This window comes from Mytilus trossulus, chromosome 9 (genome assembly GCF_036588685.1).
Source record: "Mytilus trossulus isolate FHL-02 chromosome 9, PNRI_Mtr1.1.1.hap1, whole genome shotgun sequence".
NCBI lineage: Eukaryota > Metazoa > Mollusca > Bivalvia > Mytilida > Mytilidae > Mytilus > Mytilus trossulus.
In genome coordinates, this window is record NC_086381.1 from 36,178,676 (window position 1) to 36,192,431 (window position 13,756).

Below are 13,756 nucleotides of genomic sequence, written 5' to 3' on the forward strand. Positions count from 1 at the left end.
TTACATCTTAAGAGAGATGTTCCTGATAAAACACATAATAAAAAAAGACTTTGAAACTGATTTGAAATTTCCAAAATCAACCTCAAAGATGAAAAAGGAAAAAAAACAAGATATGAATGAAGCAAAACTTTAAAATCCGCCAAAAAATAAATCAATTAATCTCTAGTTTCAAAGGTTTGCTTATTTTTCTATCAAATTTATTTTTAGTTTCACCTTTTAAAAAAATATATTGATGAACAGTTTTTACTGCATATATAATTCCGTTCATATTCAATTGAATACTATAATTTTAATCACATTCATTCTCAGACAAAGTATGCATGATAAGGTGGTATTTTGAATTTGTATGAAATTGTTTATGAAAAAACAAAACAAAAATTTGTATTTAGAAATTTCAGTTCCGGATGTTGATAATTCAATAAAGGTGTAACATTTGTAAACAGTGGCAAAAATGCATTTTATTCCTTAAAAACAAGTGAAACTGCGAGCTACTGCTCACTGATGAAGTTGTCGAGTGATGAATCTGAAAACGCATCACACGGTACAGCTGACTTATATAAATCCTGAAACCAAATTTCAGAAATCCTTGTATTGTAGTTCCTGAGAAAAATGTGACGAAAATTTTCAACTTGGCTATCATGTGTAAAATCATACAAGTGTTCGGTAAACAGGAAGTTGTCGAGTGATAGATCTGAAAACGCATCACACGGTATATCTGACTTATATATTATATAAATCCTGAAACCAAATTTCAGAAATCCTTGTATTGTAGTTCCTGATAAAAATGTGACGAAAATTTTCAACTTGGCTATCATGTGTAAAATCATACAAGTGTTCGGTAAACAGGAAGTTGTCAAGTGATGAATCTGAAAACGCATCACACGGTATAGCTGACTTATATAAATCCTGAAACCAAATTTCAGAAATCCTTGTATTGTAGTTCCTGAGAAAAATGTGACGAAAATTTTCAACTTGGCTATCATGTGTAAAATCATACAAGTGTTCGGAAAACAGGAATTTGTCAAGTGATGAATCTTGAAACGCATCACACGGTATGGCTGACATATATAAATGTTGATACCAAATTACAGAAAGGGTGGATGTGTAGTTCCTGAGAAAAATGTGACGAAAGTTTCATGGGACGGACTGACTGACGGAAGGACGGACATACAGAGGTAAAACAGTATACCCCCCTTTTTTAAAGCGGGGGTATAATAATATTTCTCATATTTCTTATATACACATTTGCGTTTAATTGGTATAAATAGATGTATAAAGTGTTTAAGTAATGTCCCAGACTGGTTAACGTAATTTTGAAAGGATCAAAGAATTATGCATGTTTTAAAATTTGCATCAGCCAAATAAAAGTTTTTTATCATATACCCATAAAACAATAGACACGTTTATTGAGTTGTGATTACACTAATAAACTTCTAATTCATTTGAAAACTAGCAAATGTGTGGTACCTTATTCTGAATACACCTTTTATCCAGAAACTGTCTTCTGTACCCCAGTTATATTCATATAACATCTTATGGTACACAAAATTTTCTATGTAGACTGTTAAGTTATAGTTACAAACGTCCAGATTTAGACTAAAATAGAACGATCTTTGTAGGATTGGTACTGGTATACAGCACTGAATCTCCGTACATGTATTTATAAACTGACAATGAATATGTTCAGCTAATACATTGTCGCTACAAACTGAAAATGAAAAAATATAACTATCAATCTTAAACAATCATTTTACGACAAAGCATACATGATAATTTGGTATTTTGGATTTGTAAGAAATTTGTATGCATTGGATAAACACAAATATGTATGTAGAAATTTTTGTTTCAGTTATATATTAGTATTTTATCCAACAAAGGTGCTACTAATAGCAGTTATTCAACTTAATTGAACAAACATTTCTAAACAATGGAAATTGTAAACAAGTAAAATTACACTCACCTGAGCCATTGGTCTCAGCAGACAACATTTTTTCTCCTCCTTTGCATCTTAAAGATAGATACCAACCAATATCTAGGTCATTGTACAAGAGTGACTTTTTAAAGTTATTTAGATTTTGTGTATCAACACTATTGTTGAGGCCCCACGATGATAATGAATAATCTAGAATAAAGATAAGAAATAAGATAGATTTTTTTTATTTTCATTGTTATATTATAGTTTGTCTCTGTGTGTGTTATATGTTAATGTTGTGTTTCTGTGGTGTTGTAGTTGTTTTATATTTGATGCGTTTGCCTAAGTTTAAGTTTGTTACTCGGGTGTGTTTTTTCTCTATCGATTTATGAATTTCGAATAGCGGTATACTACTGTTGCCTTTATTTCTAAGTTATACACCGAAAAAAAGCATGACAAAATAAGAATAAGTGAAACTGTGAGCTACTGCTCACTGATGATACCCCCGCCGCAAGTGGATAATATTAATAGTGTAAAAATATGCAAGTGTTCGGTAAACAGGAAGTTGTCGAGTGATGAATCTGAAAACGCATCACATGGTATAGCTAACTTATATAAATCCTGAAACCAAATTTCAGAAATCCTTGTATTGTAGTTCCTAAGAAAAATGTGACGAGAATTTTCAACTTGGCTATCATATGTAAAATCATACAAGTGTTCGGTAAACACAAAGTTGTCAAGTGATCAATATGAAAACGCATCACACGGTATAGCTGACTTAGATAAACCCTGAAACCAAATTTCAGAAATCCTTGTATTGTAGTTCCTGAGAAAAATGTGACGAAAGTTTCATGGGACGAACTGAGTGACGGAAGGACTGACGAACGGACGGACTGACGGACGGACGGACTGACGGACAGACAGAGGTAAAACAGTATACCCTCCTTTTTTAAAGCGGGGGTATAAAAATAGGTATTTATAAATATAGTTATATTTGCAGAGGATATTTACGCATTTTAATACGCTAATACGACGGAGTTAATTCACTCAATCCCATGCCTAAGCGGAATACAATTTTTTAAATGTCTTGTGCAGACCAATCAAAACTCGATAATTTAAAGAATAGTTGAGTGAATTAACATCAATAATTGCGAAAACTTGTTTCATTTTAACGTTTTGACATAAAAACTTTTTAAAACAGTAACTGTATAGAAAAAGCACATACATTTTGTTTCTTTCAAAATTGTTGTTATGAAAATGACGTCATAGTTTGGTCACTTTAAAAAAATTAACAAATTATTGAATTCTTACGGTAACAATCTGCAGTAGAGTTATTTAAATTACCTTAGCTGCAAAGAAATTATGTATTTTATGTGCAATCGTACATCATTTTATCACATTAATTTGAAAGATTTATTGAAATACTCTAAAAACAATTAAAAAAAATGTTACTGGTTTAAATTATTTCATACATTTTTGAAAGAATTCGTATTTGCAGATTTTACAAACAAAACTGTATTGGTTTACACATTATGAATAACTTCGATATGTGGGTACTTAAAAATTATAAAGATCTTTAATAGAACATACAATCTAACTCTCTTTCATCTTGTAATAGTATTGAAACATTTGACCTTTCTACACTTTATACAAGTATACCAGTTTCCAAACTAAAAGACAAATTGAAAGAGTTGTAATTGCTTTGTTTCATAAAAAAGAATTGCCAACGAAGATACAAGTATCTTGTCTTAGGAAGAGACAAATCCTACTTTGTAAAGGATCACTCTGATTCAAACATATTTATTATTATGAGGCTTACTTCGTACATGAATTTCTTAGGAAGAAAGATAAGAAGTAAGCAATATTCGTTAACTCTACGTTCCGCTATATAGATGATGTTCTTTCACTTAATCATTCAAAATTCGGTGACTATGTCGAATGCATCTATCCCATTAAATTAGAGATAAAGGATTCAACAGATACAGTTAAGTCGGCCTCATATCTTGACTTACATCTAGAAATTGACAATGAGAGTCGATTAAAAAATAAACTTTACGACAAAAGAAATGATTTCAGCATTTCAATTGTGAACTTTCCATTTCTAAGTAGCAACATTCCAACAGCACCTGGATACAGTGAATTTATCTTCCAATTGATACGATATTCCAGTGCTTGCATTTCCTATCATAATTTTCTTGATAGAAGGTTGATGCTCACAAGGAAGCTTTAAGTCAAGAGTTCCAAATGGTGAAGATGAAATCATCCCTTCGTAAATTTTATGGACGCCATCACGAGTTGGTTGACCGTTATGGAATAACCGTTTCACAAACTTCCTTACGTCTTAACTACAGTTCTCTTCCCTTTTATAAATTTGACCTTACGAATTAGACTATTTACCGCATTTGTTATATCATAGGCAACACGACGGGTGCCATATTCGGAGCAGGATCTGCTAACCCTTCCGGAGCACCTGCTATCAACCGTTGTTTTTGGTGAGATTCGTGTTTTTATTATTTAGTTTTATATGTCGTGTTATGTGTACTTTTGTTTGTCTGTCTGTCCTTTTCATTTTTAGCCATCGCGTTGTCAGTTTATTGTCGATTTATGAGATTGACGGTCCCTCTGGTATCTTTAGTCCCTCTTTTAAGTCTTTATTCACGTTTCTGTCTATTTATATCTTTCTACCTCAAAATATGAAAACGATATTTTTAATCACCTTAATAGATCAATCGTTGATCAAGAAGTATTGAAAAGCAATTAGGGATTCAGGAGGATTAGTTTTGATATTTTTCATTGGGAAACTAGCCAATGTCTGTCCTTTTGTTTTAAAGCCTGTAAAACGTGTACAAATGGACACCTACATTTTTTTTATAAGTAACCTCTGTAAGCAATTGTTATATACCATATATAACGTTTTGACTGTGTGAAAGTCTTTAATTTATATATTACACATGTCGATAATAGCGGAGGTTTGAAAACGATATTGACACGATTTTACAATTTTTGGAAATGATATTGAAAATATTTTACTATTTTTTTAAATGATATTGACGATATGTTACTATTTTTAGTAATATGACGTCAATAGCATGTCTAAATATAGTAAAATTGAGTCTTTATTTCGAAATCGTAAAATAAATTTTAAAAGATATTTTTGAAAAACGGGGGATCAGATACACCAATGAGAAACAAGAAAATTCAAACCATATGTAAAAACTCATAATCCTATACTTGTTTTTAAAATAACATTGACAGCAACACTGATCTTTCCTTTATACATTTTTTCTGAAATTGATAAGCATACCTTTTAGGGCATAACCGATATGCGTGTTTTGCTTCCCTTTTGGTAATACTGCATTGTCCAGTATCATCACCTGCCAATCACAGTTTTTGTAACTTTCCCAGCACATTGATACTTCAAACGAGACAAGGAACTGGTTTAAACTCGCCAAGTCTACAATATTATACCTAAGAGAAAAACAAATCAGAATTTGATAGTTGAAGTATTAGTTCAGTAAAAAGCTGTAGAAGCTAACTGAACCTCATTTTTGTAATGAGAAACAACATATCGAAATTTATAAAGTCAAAGATTTAATCTTTCTCAATGTTTATTTCTAACTTTTTTTTTCAAATTTATCTAGGACAATTATTTTTGAGTTGTTGAAATCAAATCATAAATATTCGACAGTTTTCATTTTGCAATCAATTGTAACAACATGTACAAAAAAAAGATGGTTTGAACATTTATTATGCGAGTTATTGCGTGGTGACTATTAACAATTAATAACAACTTTTGTCTGTCAATCATCATTTACAATATTATGCGAAAATAAGTTACTTTCTGTATCAATAAACGACAGTCTAATCATTAAATTTCTCAAATGTTCAACTATTGGTTTCATAATAGTTCTGGACTTATTCCAGCTAGTTACCACAGTAGGTCTGAATAATGTTGTTGTTTAATACAATGAAAACAGGAGAAAAGTACTTGTTTTTCTGAAAGATACCTGTTTTGCTGGTAAATAGATTGATTTATTGGCTTTTAAAGGCATACGATACAGAAGAGATCCCTCGTTGATTTTTTCTTAAAATTTTGATGGAAGGTCAATTTCAATGTGTTCTTTCCAAATAAGCAAAGATAAAAGTACCTTCACGACTTACTTTTTGAGATAATTTGGTTTGAAATTTGCATATTTGACAGAAAATCCCTAAAAATTCTTAAAAACGAAAAGTCATAACTTAACCGTTTTTTTTTTGTAAAATGTTCCCTTGGTCCACGGCATCAACATGCTGAAACAAGTTCAAGGTTAAATTAAATCATCATTTTCCGGATTAAGATTGCTATATCCGAAATAAAGAAATTGACCATATTTTTGCGTCTTTTCGGAAGTGCAGATAAAAATTTGATCGTTGATTTTATCCTTTTTTTCATTTTTTTTGGCGAATTGTTCTTGAAACAGAACTTGATTGATTGCAAAAGAAAAACAAAATGGGGTATATGTGCTTGTTTTTTCAATAAAAGCCATATACCTTAATTTTTTTACGACGTCTGTCAACACGGCGCTAAATTACGTTACATAACGTTTTAATCACAACAACGTCGTGTGATTATTGCCGCATTTCCTGTCAAGTATATGCAGGTGTGTTTATTTTTTAAAGCGTTGATACTTATCATAAACATTTATAATATTGTTTAATAGTCATTAAATGGCAAACCATTTGTTCTCAACATTTACGAATCGAAATATGGACAGGAACATTTTCATAATAAAAAAAGTATATAGCAGATTACTTTGTCAGATGTACGGCAAAAATGAAAAAAATGATAAAGTATAAATTAAGGTGCATCTCCGTCCGACATTAGTTTTAAATTGCTGTATTTACTGTAATATGATATACAAATGTGAACCAACTATAAATTAACTGAGGTGATACCATAAATTGACAACAGTTTAACCTGCAACAATGACAAAAACGAAACCGTATCGTCAACTTTAAAAGGCTCCGACGTACTTTGATTTTTTTTTCTTTTTACATTCAAAAGATAATCATCTTTCAAGTTTAAATTATAAGGAGTTCTTCTTGTTTTATAATAAGAGCTGTCTCGTGCAATTAAATGCATGTCATTATTGCCTCAATCGACCGAAGATGAAGTTGTAATTTACAGTTCATAGGAAGTACAGTAGCCGGTATTAGAGAATAGTTTTGAATGATATCTCTGTCAATAGATAAGTTACATTACCTTTTATATGGCGTATATGTATGAATATTGGCGTACTTGTTTGTCTAGAAGTAGAGCTAAATTGAAAACACTTTGTTCTTCTATCCGATCGTCAAACTATACGTTTGTTACTTTTCTCAGAAACAACCCTACTGCATGACTTCATATTTGCTCAACAGCTGACAGCGACGAGTTTTAACATGTGTACACTTGTTTATCTGTCTGTCTGTAACTAGTGTACATTTGCTTATACTTCAATTTTTATCTTTCAATGCATTAAAGTACAATAGGGATATGCTTATACAAATAAGACGAGGTGTGATTACCAATGGGGCAAAACCAGAGACCAAATGACATAGAAGTATACGACTATAGAACATCGGACGGCCTTCAACAATGATTAAAACCCATACTGCATAGTCAGCTATGACAGGCCCCTACATGACAAATGCAAAACATCTCAAACGGAAAACTTACGGCCTAATTAAAGTATAAACAATGAATAAAATCCAAATATGATGTACAATACCAAACGACACCATTTAATTACAAGCCCTTTTACAAGCATGTAAACGAGCGTTTTATTGTTTTGATCTATTACATCCAGTTTGATATAAACAAAACAAATACACTACCAAAAAAAAAAACATAATTCTGCATCTATTGGTTATACTTTGCTTCAATTCAAACCAAAAACGACACCAGTATATCTTTTGAAATCTTTATCACACACTTCCATTGACTGTTTTTCTAATACACATACAACATTATATATCTTTAAAAAATCAATTAAACTCATTATTTATTATTTTATTTACGAATAGGGGTGTTATGCGACCTTGTTTACCTATGTGGATCTCGCGCATGCAGTCAGTTTTGTTATTTTGTTGATAATCTGTTAAATTTGGCCGTACAATGACAATTTGCCGGAAAATTTGCATTCTGGCAAATGCTATTAAAGGCAAAGAAAATAAAGACAAACTAAACTATTTTGATTCTGATTTTTTTTCAATTCAAAATATTATTATTGACTTCGAATTCATTATCAATAAAGAAAATAACTGGTCTCGTTATGAAAAATATTGTACAGCTATACAACACGCCGCAGTAATGACTTTTGTGCATGGATTTCAAATCTTCCAACACCAGACCCAATAGGCCACCATACACCCCAAAGATTTTTTAAATCTTTTCTCATTAACCACGGGTTTATACGTCCGACATAAGTTTAAGTTTCATTAAAATACCATTTGGATGTCATAAATGTGCAATTGAATATTTGCCGCTGGACGTTCAGCAGCTTCCAATACTTATAGTTAGCTATTGCAGGTTCTTTTGTTCCGAATTGTGTTTTAAAATGTTATTCAGCATGTTACAGTTTAAGCAACGAATATTAAGATAGGCCCCACATCCTTGCAATTTTTGTTTCTCTATGTTGAGCAGATTCCGCTGGGCTGTGCAGTTTGGCAGTTATTCAGTACCAGACTAAAAAGCTTCTCACTTCTTCTTCCGTCTTTCCATGTTATACTGTCAGTACTCTCTTCTGTGTCTATTACAATTTCGTCAATTTCGTCCAGCAAAGTTGTATTTGATTTATATGTGTTCATCTTAATTAGTATTTCCTTTGATCTCCCTGCTCTTCTGCGGATTTCCCGTTTTTAAGAAACGGCATGGACATTTTTTTAGCAGGTACTTTTTTAAAAATTAACGCAACCGAATTTATGACGTCAGTGAATATTCCGAGAAATATGACTTCTTTTAAAGCGACGTCGCGAAATGTTAACGTTCTTATTAGAAACATAGCGAAATTACAACGTTTTGGTTAATAACGTCGCGAAAACAACACGAAAAGTTTTGAAAACGTTATAATCTGCCCCTGCTACTGTATCGTAATCCCTTAACACCACTTTCAACACTTTTGTGCAATTTTGTAGCGGTAAATTTAGTTGCAGGATATTAAAAAATACACATAATAAAATTATTAATTTGATATTACCTTAATCTAAGGATACCGTATAATAAAAACTCATGATCATCACCTGTAATGAAAAACAAAAATGAAACCGGTTGAGTTTCTTCGTCTTATTTCCACTGCTTGGTGCAACATATATTGGTATATCAAAAACTGACATTGACTGAAATGATAACTTTAAGTTGTATTTTAAAACTTGCCTCTTTGTTTTAATAAGTAACATGTTGATTAAATCGTACGTCTACACAGACGGTTCGTAATTTATTGACTTTTAACAAGAAACAGTAGTTTTATCACTTGCTCTGTCTTTTTTTCTGGGCGAACAATTTCATAACATTCGATGAGCGGTTCTCGATGATCTTTAAAATTGGATCACTTAGACTCTTTGCTAATCATGAAACCATATTTTTATAAGGCTAAAAGAAATTACGTTACATTTCGTAATACATTTTTGAAGAAATATTTTCATACCTAAAAATGAGAATGGAAATGGGGAATGTGTCAAAGAGACAACAACCCGACCAAAGAAAAAAACCCCAGCAGAAGGTCACCAACAGGTCTTAAATGTAGCGAGATATTCCCACACCCGGAGGCGTCCTTCAGCTGGTCCCTAAACAAATATATACTAGTTCAGGATAATGAACCCCATACTAATTTCCAAATTGTACACAAGAAACCAAAATTAAATTAATACAAGACTATCAAATGCAAGAGGCTCTTGACTTGGGACAGGCCCAAAAATGCGGCGGGGTTAAACATGTTTGTGAGATCTCAACCCTCCCCCTATACCTCTTGCCAATGTAGAAAAGTAAACGCATAACAATACGCACATTAAAATTCAGTTTAAGAGAAGTCTGAGTCTGATTTTAGACGATGTAACCAAAGAAAATAAACAAAATGACACTAATACATAAATAACAACAGACTACTAGCAGTTAACTGACATGCCAGCTCGAGACTTCAATAAAACTGACTGAAAGAATATGGTTTCATCAGATGAACATCAGGCACAATCCTTCCCGTTAGGGGTTTAGTATCATACCATCATAACATATATGAGAAGAACATAACTCGTGTCATGCCAACAACTGTTTTATTAGAATAAATGTGTTCCGATGCAAAAACCCTATAAGTGAATCAATTTTAACACCAAAATAAAAATCTTTAATGACCTGACACCAGTATCGTAACTATATCCTTTCTTAACAAGTCTATTCAAAAGTTTTGTTATTTTCTGAGGTGAATACTGACACCTTTGAGCTTTATAAAGAATATTTCCATAAAAAAATGGACGTAAAATACCTGAACGTATAAGAAGTCTGCATGATGACCTATATTTACCAATGATGTCCTTATACCGGTGATAAAATTTAGTAAATGTTTTGACTAGATTGTGATATCGAAAACCCTGGTGTAATAATTTATCAGCAATACATAAATTTCTCTCGTTAAAATCTAAAACATTGTTACAAACACGAGCGAATCGTACAAGTTGAGATATATAAACACCGTAAGATGGTGACAAGGGAACGTCACCAATTAAAAATGGATAATTAATGATAGGAAATAGTTTGTTTCTATTTAGCTCCACCCTGTATTATACAGAAGAAATCTTAAAGGTAAACGCAGTTTCCTATCGGGTTGTAATGTTAACTTTGATCTTTCAATTGCAACCTTTACAAACACATATTTGTCAATGTCAGTTCAGCTGGGTGAAGAGTTTTAAGCAACTACATACAAATCGTCTTCAACCAACCAGAAATGATCAAAATCAAGTCCTGTTCATAGACGCAATTTCGTTTTTTTTTCTTTCATGTCAAGTCTTCTAGTGTGTAAAATGTCCATATATAAAAAGAAATAAGAATGTGTCCCAAGTACACGGATGACCCATCTGAACTATCATTTTCTATGTTGAATGGACCATGAAAATGGGATAAAATCTCTAATTTGGCATTACAATTAGAAAGATCATATCATAGGGAACATGTTTACTAAGTTTCAATTGATTGGACTTCAATTTCATCAAAAACTACATCGACCAAAAACTTTTACCTAAAGTAGGACGAACTGATATAAGAACGGACGGAAGGACGCACAGACCAGAAACCATAATGTCCATAAATGGGGCATGAAAACAGTTGGATTGCAAACCTCATATGGCTTTTGTTTTTGTAATCCGTACAGGTACCTTTCAAAAAAGTGTTTCAAACTCACATGAAATAGACAAAACAGGTAAACTATGCAACCGTTTTTAGAAAAAAAATAACCATAAACTAGGGTGCAGGGACTTTAATCTCAAAAGAAAATAGACTTATATATGCTGACGAAACTACACTCTTTATATTACTGACTTATCGTAAGTAGTTCATATTCAACTGAAATTATCATCCACAATTTTCTGCATATACATAATGCATATTACAGATTTCTATGCTCAGGATTTACGGGACAAGGCAGGGTAATTTCCATGGAAATAAAATATCTAGATTCTAATACATGCGCATCCAAAGCACTAAGTTACCACTAGAAGTTCCCTTCAACTTAACGTTTAACAAACTCACACCGCACTAAAAAGCACACTATAGTCCTTGCTTCGCCACTAAGTTTTTACGATACGAAGCCCTAAGCAATGGCCAAAACGTCTATATTTGGGTATACAAAATATAAAAGTTTACTAAACATCAAAATTGTCATTGAGATTCTTGGGGGAAAATATTGGAGGCAAGTCCTGTAACAGCACAAGTACATACAATTCGTAAATATCCCGAACCACGGACGAAATAAACACTAAGCATGTAAACTTTGAATAACTTTCAGATTCTAAAAAAGGTAAATATGTATCCAACATCGGATTCTTGTGATGGAAGAGATACATGTTTGTTTCATTTTTTACACGAAGAAATCTGAAGACCGACTTTAAATTTGATTGGCATTATTTACTCAATGTAATCTTTAGAAATTGCTTTACGTACTTACCAAATGTAAAATGTTGGAACGGTATTCGGAAATTCAATTTTTCAATACCAATATAATACAGCTGATCATCCTGGTGAACTCCAAATGTAACTTGAAAAGTTCTATTGATGAATGGTACATCTATGCAACACATCACAGCTGTACAGTTGTTCAATAGCTGACAACTTATCGGATATCGTGATAGATCAGGAAGGACTACACCTGATAAACAGTCTTAAAAGATAGAACCAGTATATTATTTATTAATCATCATGAATTTCTATACTTAAGTATTACTGTCTTTATGCTGAAAACGGAAGTATTATCTTGTCAAATGATTTAAAATGCACCAGAAACATGTATTTCCTAGTCATTCCTCAAAATGTTAAAATAAAAATTCTGTTCATGGTTTGGTATGTATAACTAAGTAATTAAACAAACATATACAGATATCTAGTATCTATACATATAAAAAAGAAGATGTGGTATGATTGCCAATGAGACAAATATCCACAAAAGACCAAAATGACACAAATCATTAACAATTATAGGTCACCGTACGGCCTTTACGGCATACATTTGATTTTATAACTACATATAAGAGACATAAATTTTCAGGTCGAAAATTAATTGATTTATAATTAAAGAATTAGGGTTATTACTACGTAGACAGTCAATAGGTTGTCATACTATCAGATACACAGTACAATTGTTTATTACATAAATTTATTGAACCAATTAATTCTATATAAGAACCATTTCACACGGTGTAACAATTTTATCTTGCTTTTTTACACCATTTATTTCCAAAATGATATCCAACAATTTCATATCTCACTTTTGGTTTTGTTTTGCATACTTGTTGAACGCAATGCATAAGACGAAGTGCAGTAACTACATTTTCGTTGTTTTATGTTCTCATACAAACTTAATTGTAATCACTATTTTTTTTAATGAATTCAAATATTGGGGAACTATTAAACAAAGACAATCATGAGTATTGTAGTCAGGAGATTTATTCAACTTTTAAAGCGGTGCTATATTTCACCTGATATCCATCCATTACTTTCATTATTTCCTATGCACTGTTTTTCCATCAAATAATTGGTCAGTCCCAACTGTTCCAACAATTCAGAAATGTAGTACTCAGGAAGAACTGAAGATTGTTCCATATTCTTTTCTTTTGACCACTGTCTTAAAGAAAAATCTACAAAGCAAAAATCCAATACATCATCTAAATCCTGTTCATACATGTAGTGGAATGTCGTTCCAAAACATTCTATGGACATTCTTTTATTATTAAACATATGTAAATCTATCAGTCACTTTTATGAAAAATCATGAGATATTGATGTAATTAAAATTAAAGCTAAAAATATTCTTTACAACTACACACTTTTCAAAAAAGGACCAAGAACTTCATAGCGATACGAAAGGAAACATGCCTTTTTTTTTTATATCAACACATCATAGATATAGGAAGATGTGATATGAATGCCAATAAGACAACTCTCCATTCAAATAACGATTTACAAAAGTAAACAATTATACGGACTTCAACACGGAATCTTGGCTCACATCTAACAGCAAGCTACAAAGGGCCCCAAAAACTACTAGTGTGAAACCATTCAAACTGGAAAACCAACGGTTTACTCTATATGAAAACGAGAATCGAGACACACTTAGGATTCACATA

At 31.9% G+C, this 13,756-nt stretch overlaps 1 protein-coding gene across 1 annotated transcript; it reads right to left on the reverse strand.

Annotated features, from left to right (window-relative positions):
• Positions 1-1,433: 1,433 nt before the first annotated feature.
• On the reverse strand, positions 1,434-12,268 carry LOC134684584 (uncharacterized). The gene is made up of 5 exons (XM_063543880.1): positions 12,082-12,268; positions 9,130-9,172; positions 5,217-5,380; positions 1,961-2,122; positions 1,434-1,708 (listed from the first exon to the last, which is right to left on the reverse strand). The coding sequence occupies exons 1-5, from the start codon at positions 12,212-12,214 to the stop codon at positions 1,434-1,436; spliced, it is 777 nt and encodes a 258-aa protein (XP_063399950.1). The 5' UTR covers positions 12,215-12,268.
• Positions 12,269-13,756: the final 1,488 nt, after the last annotated feature.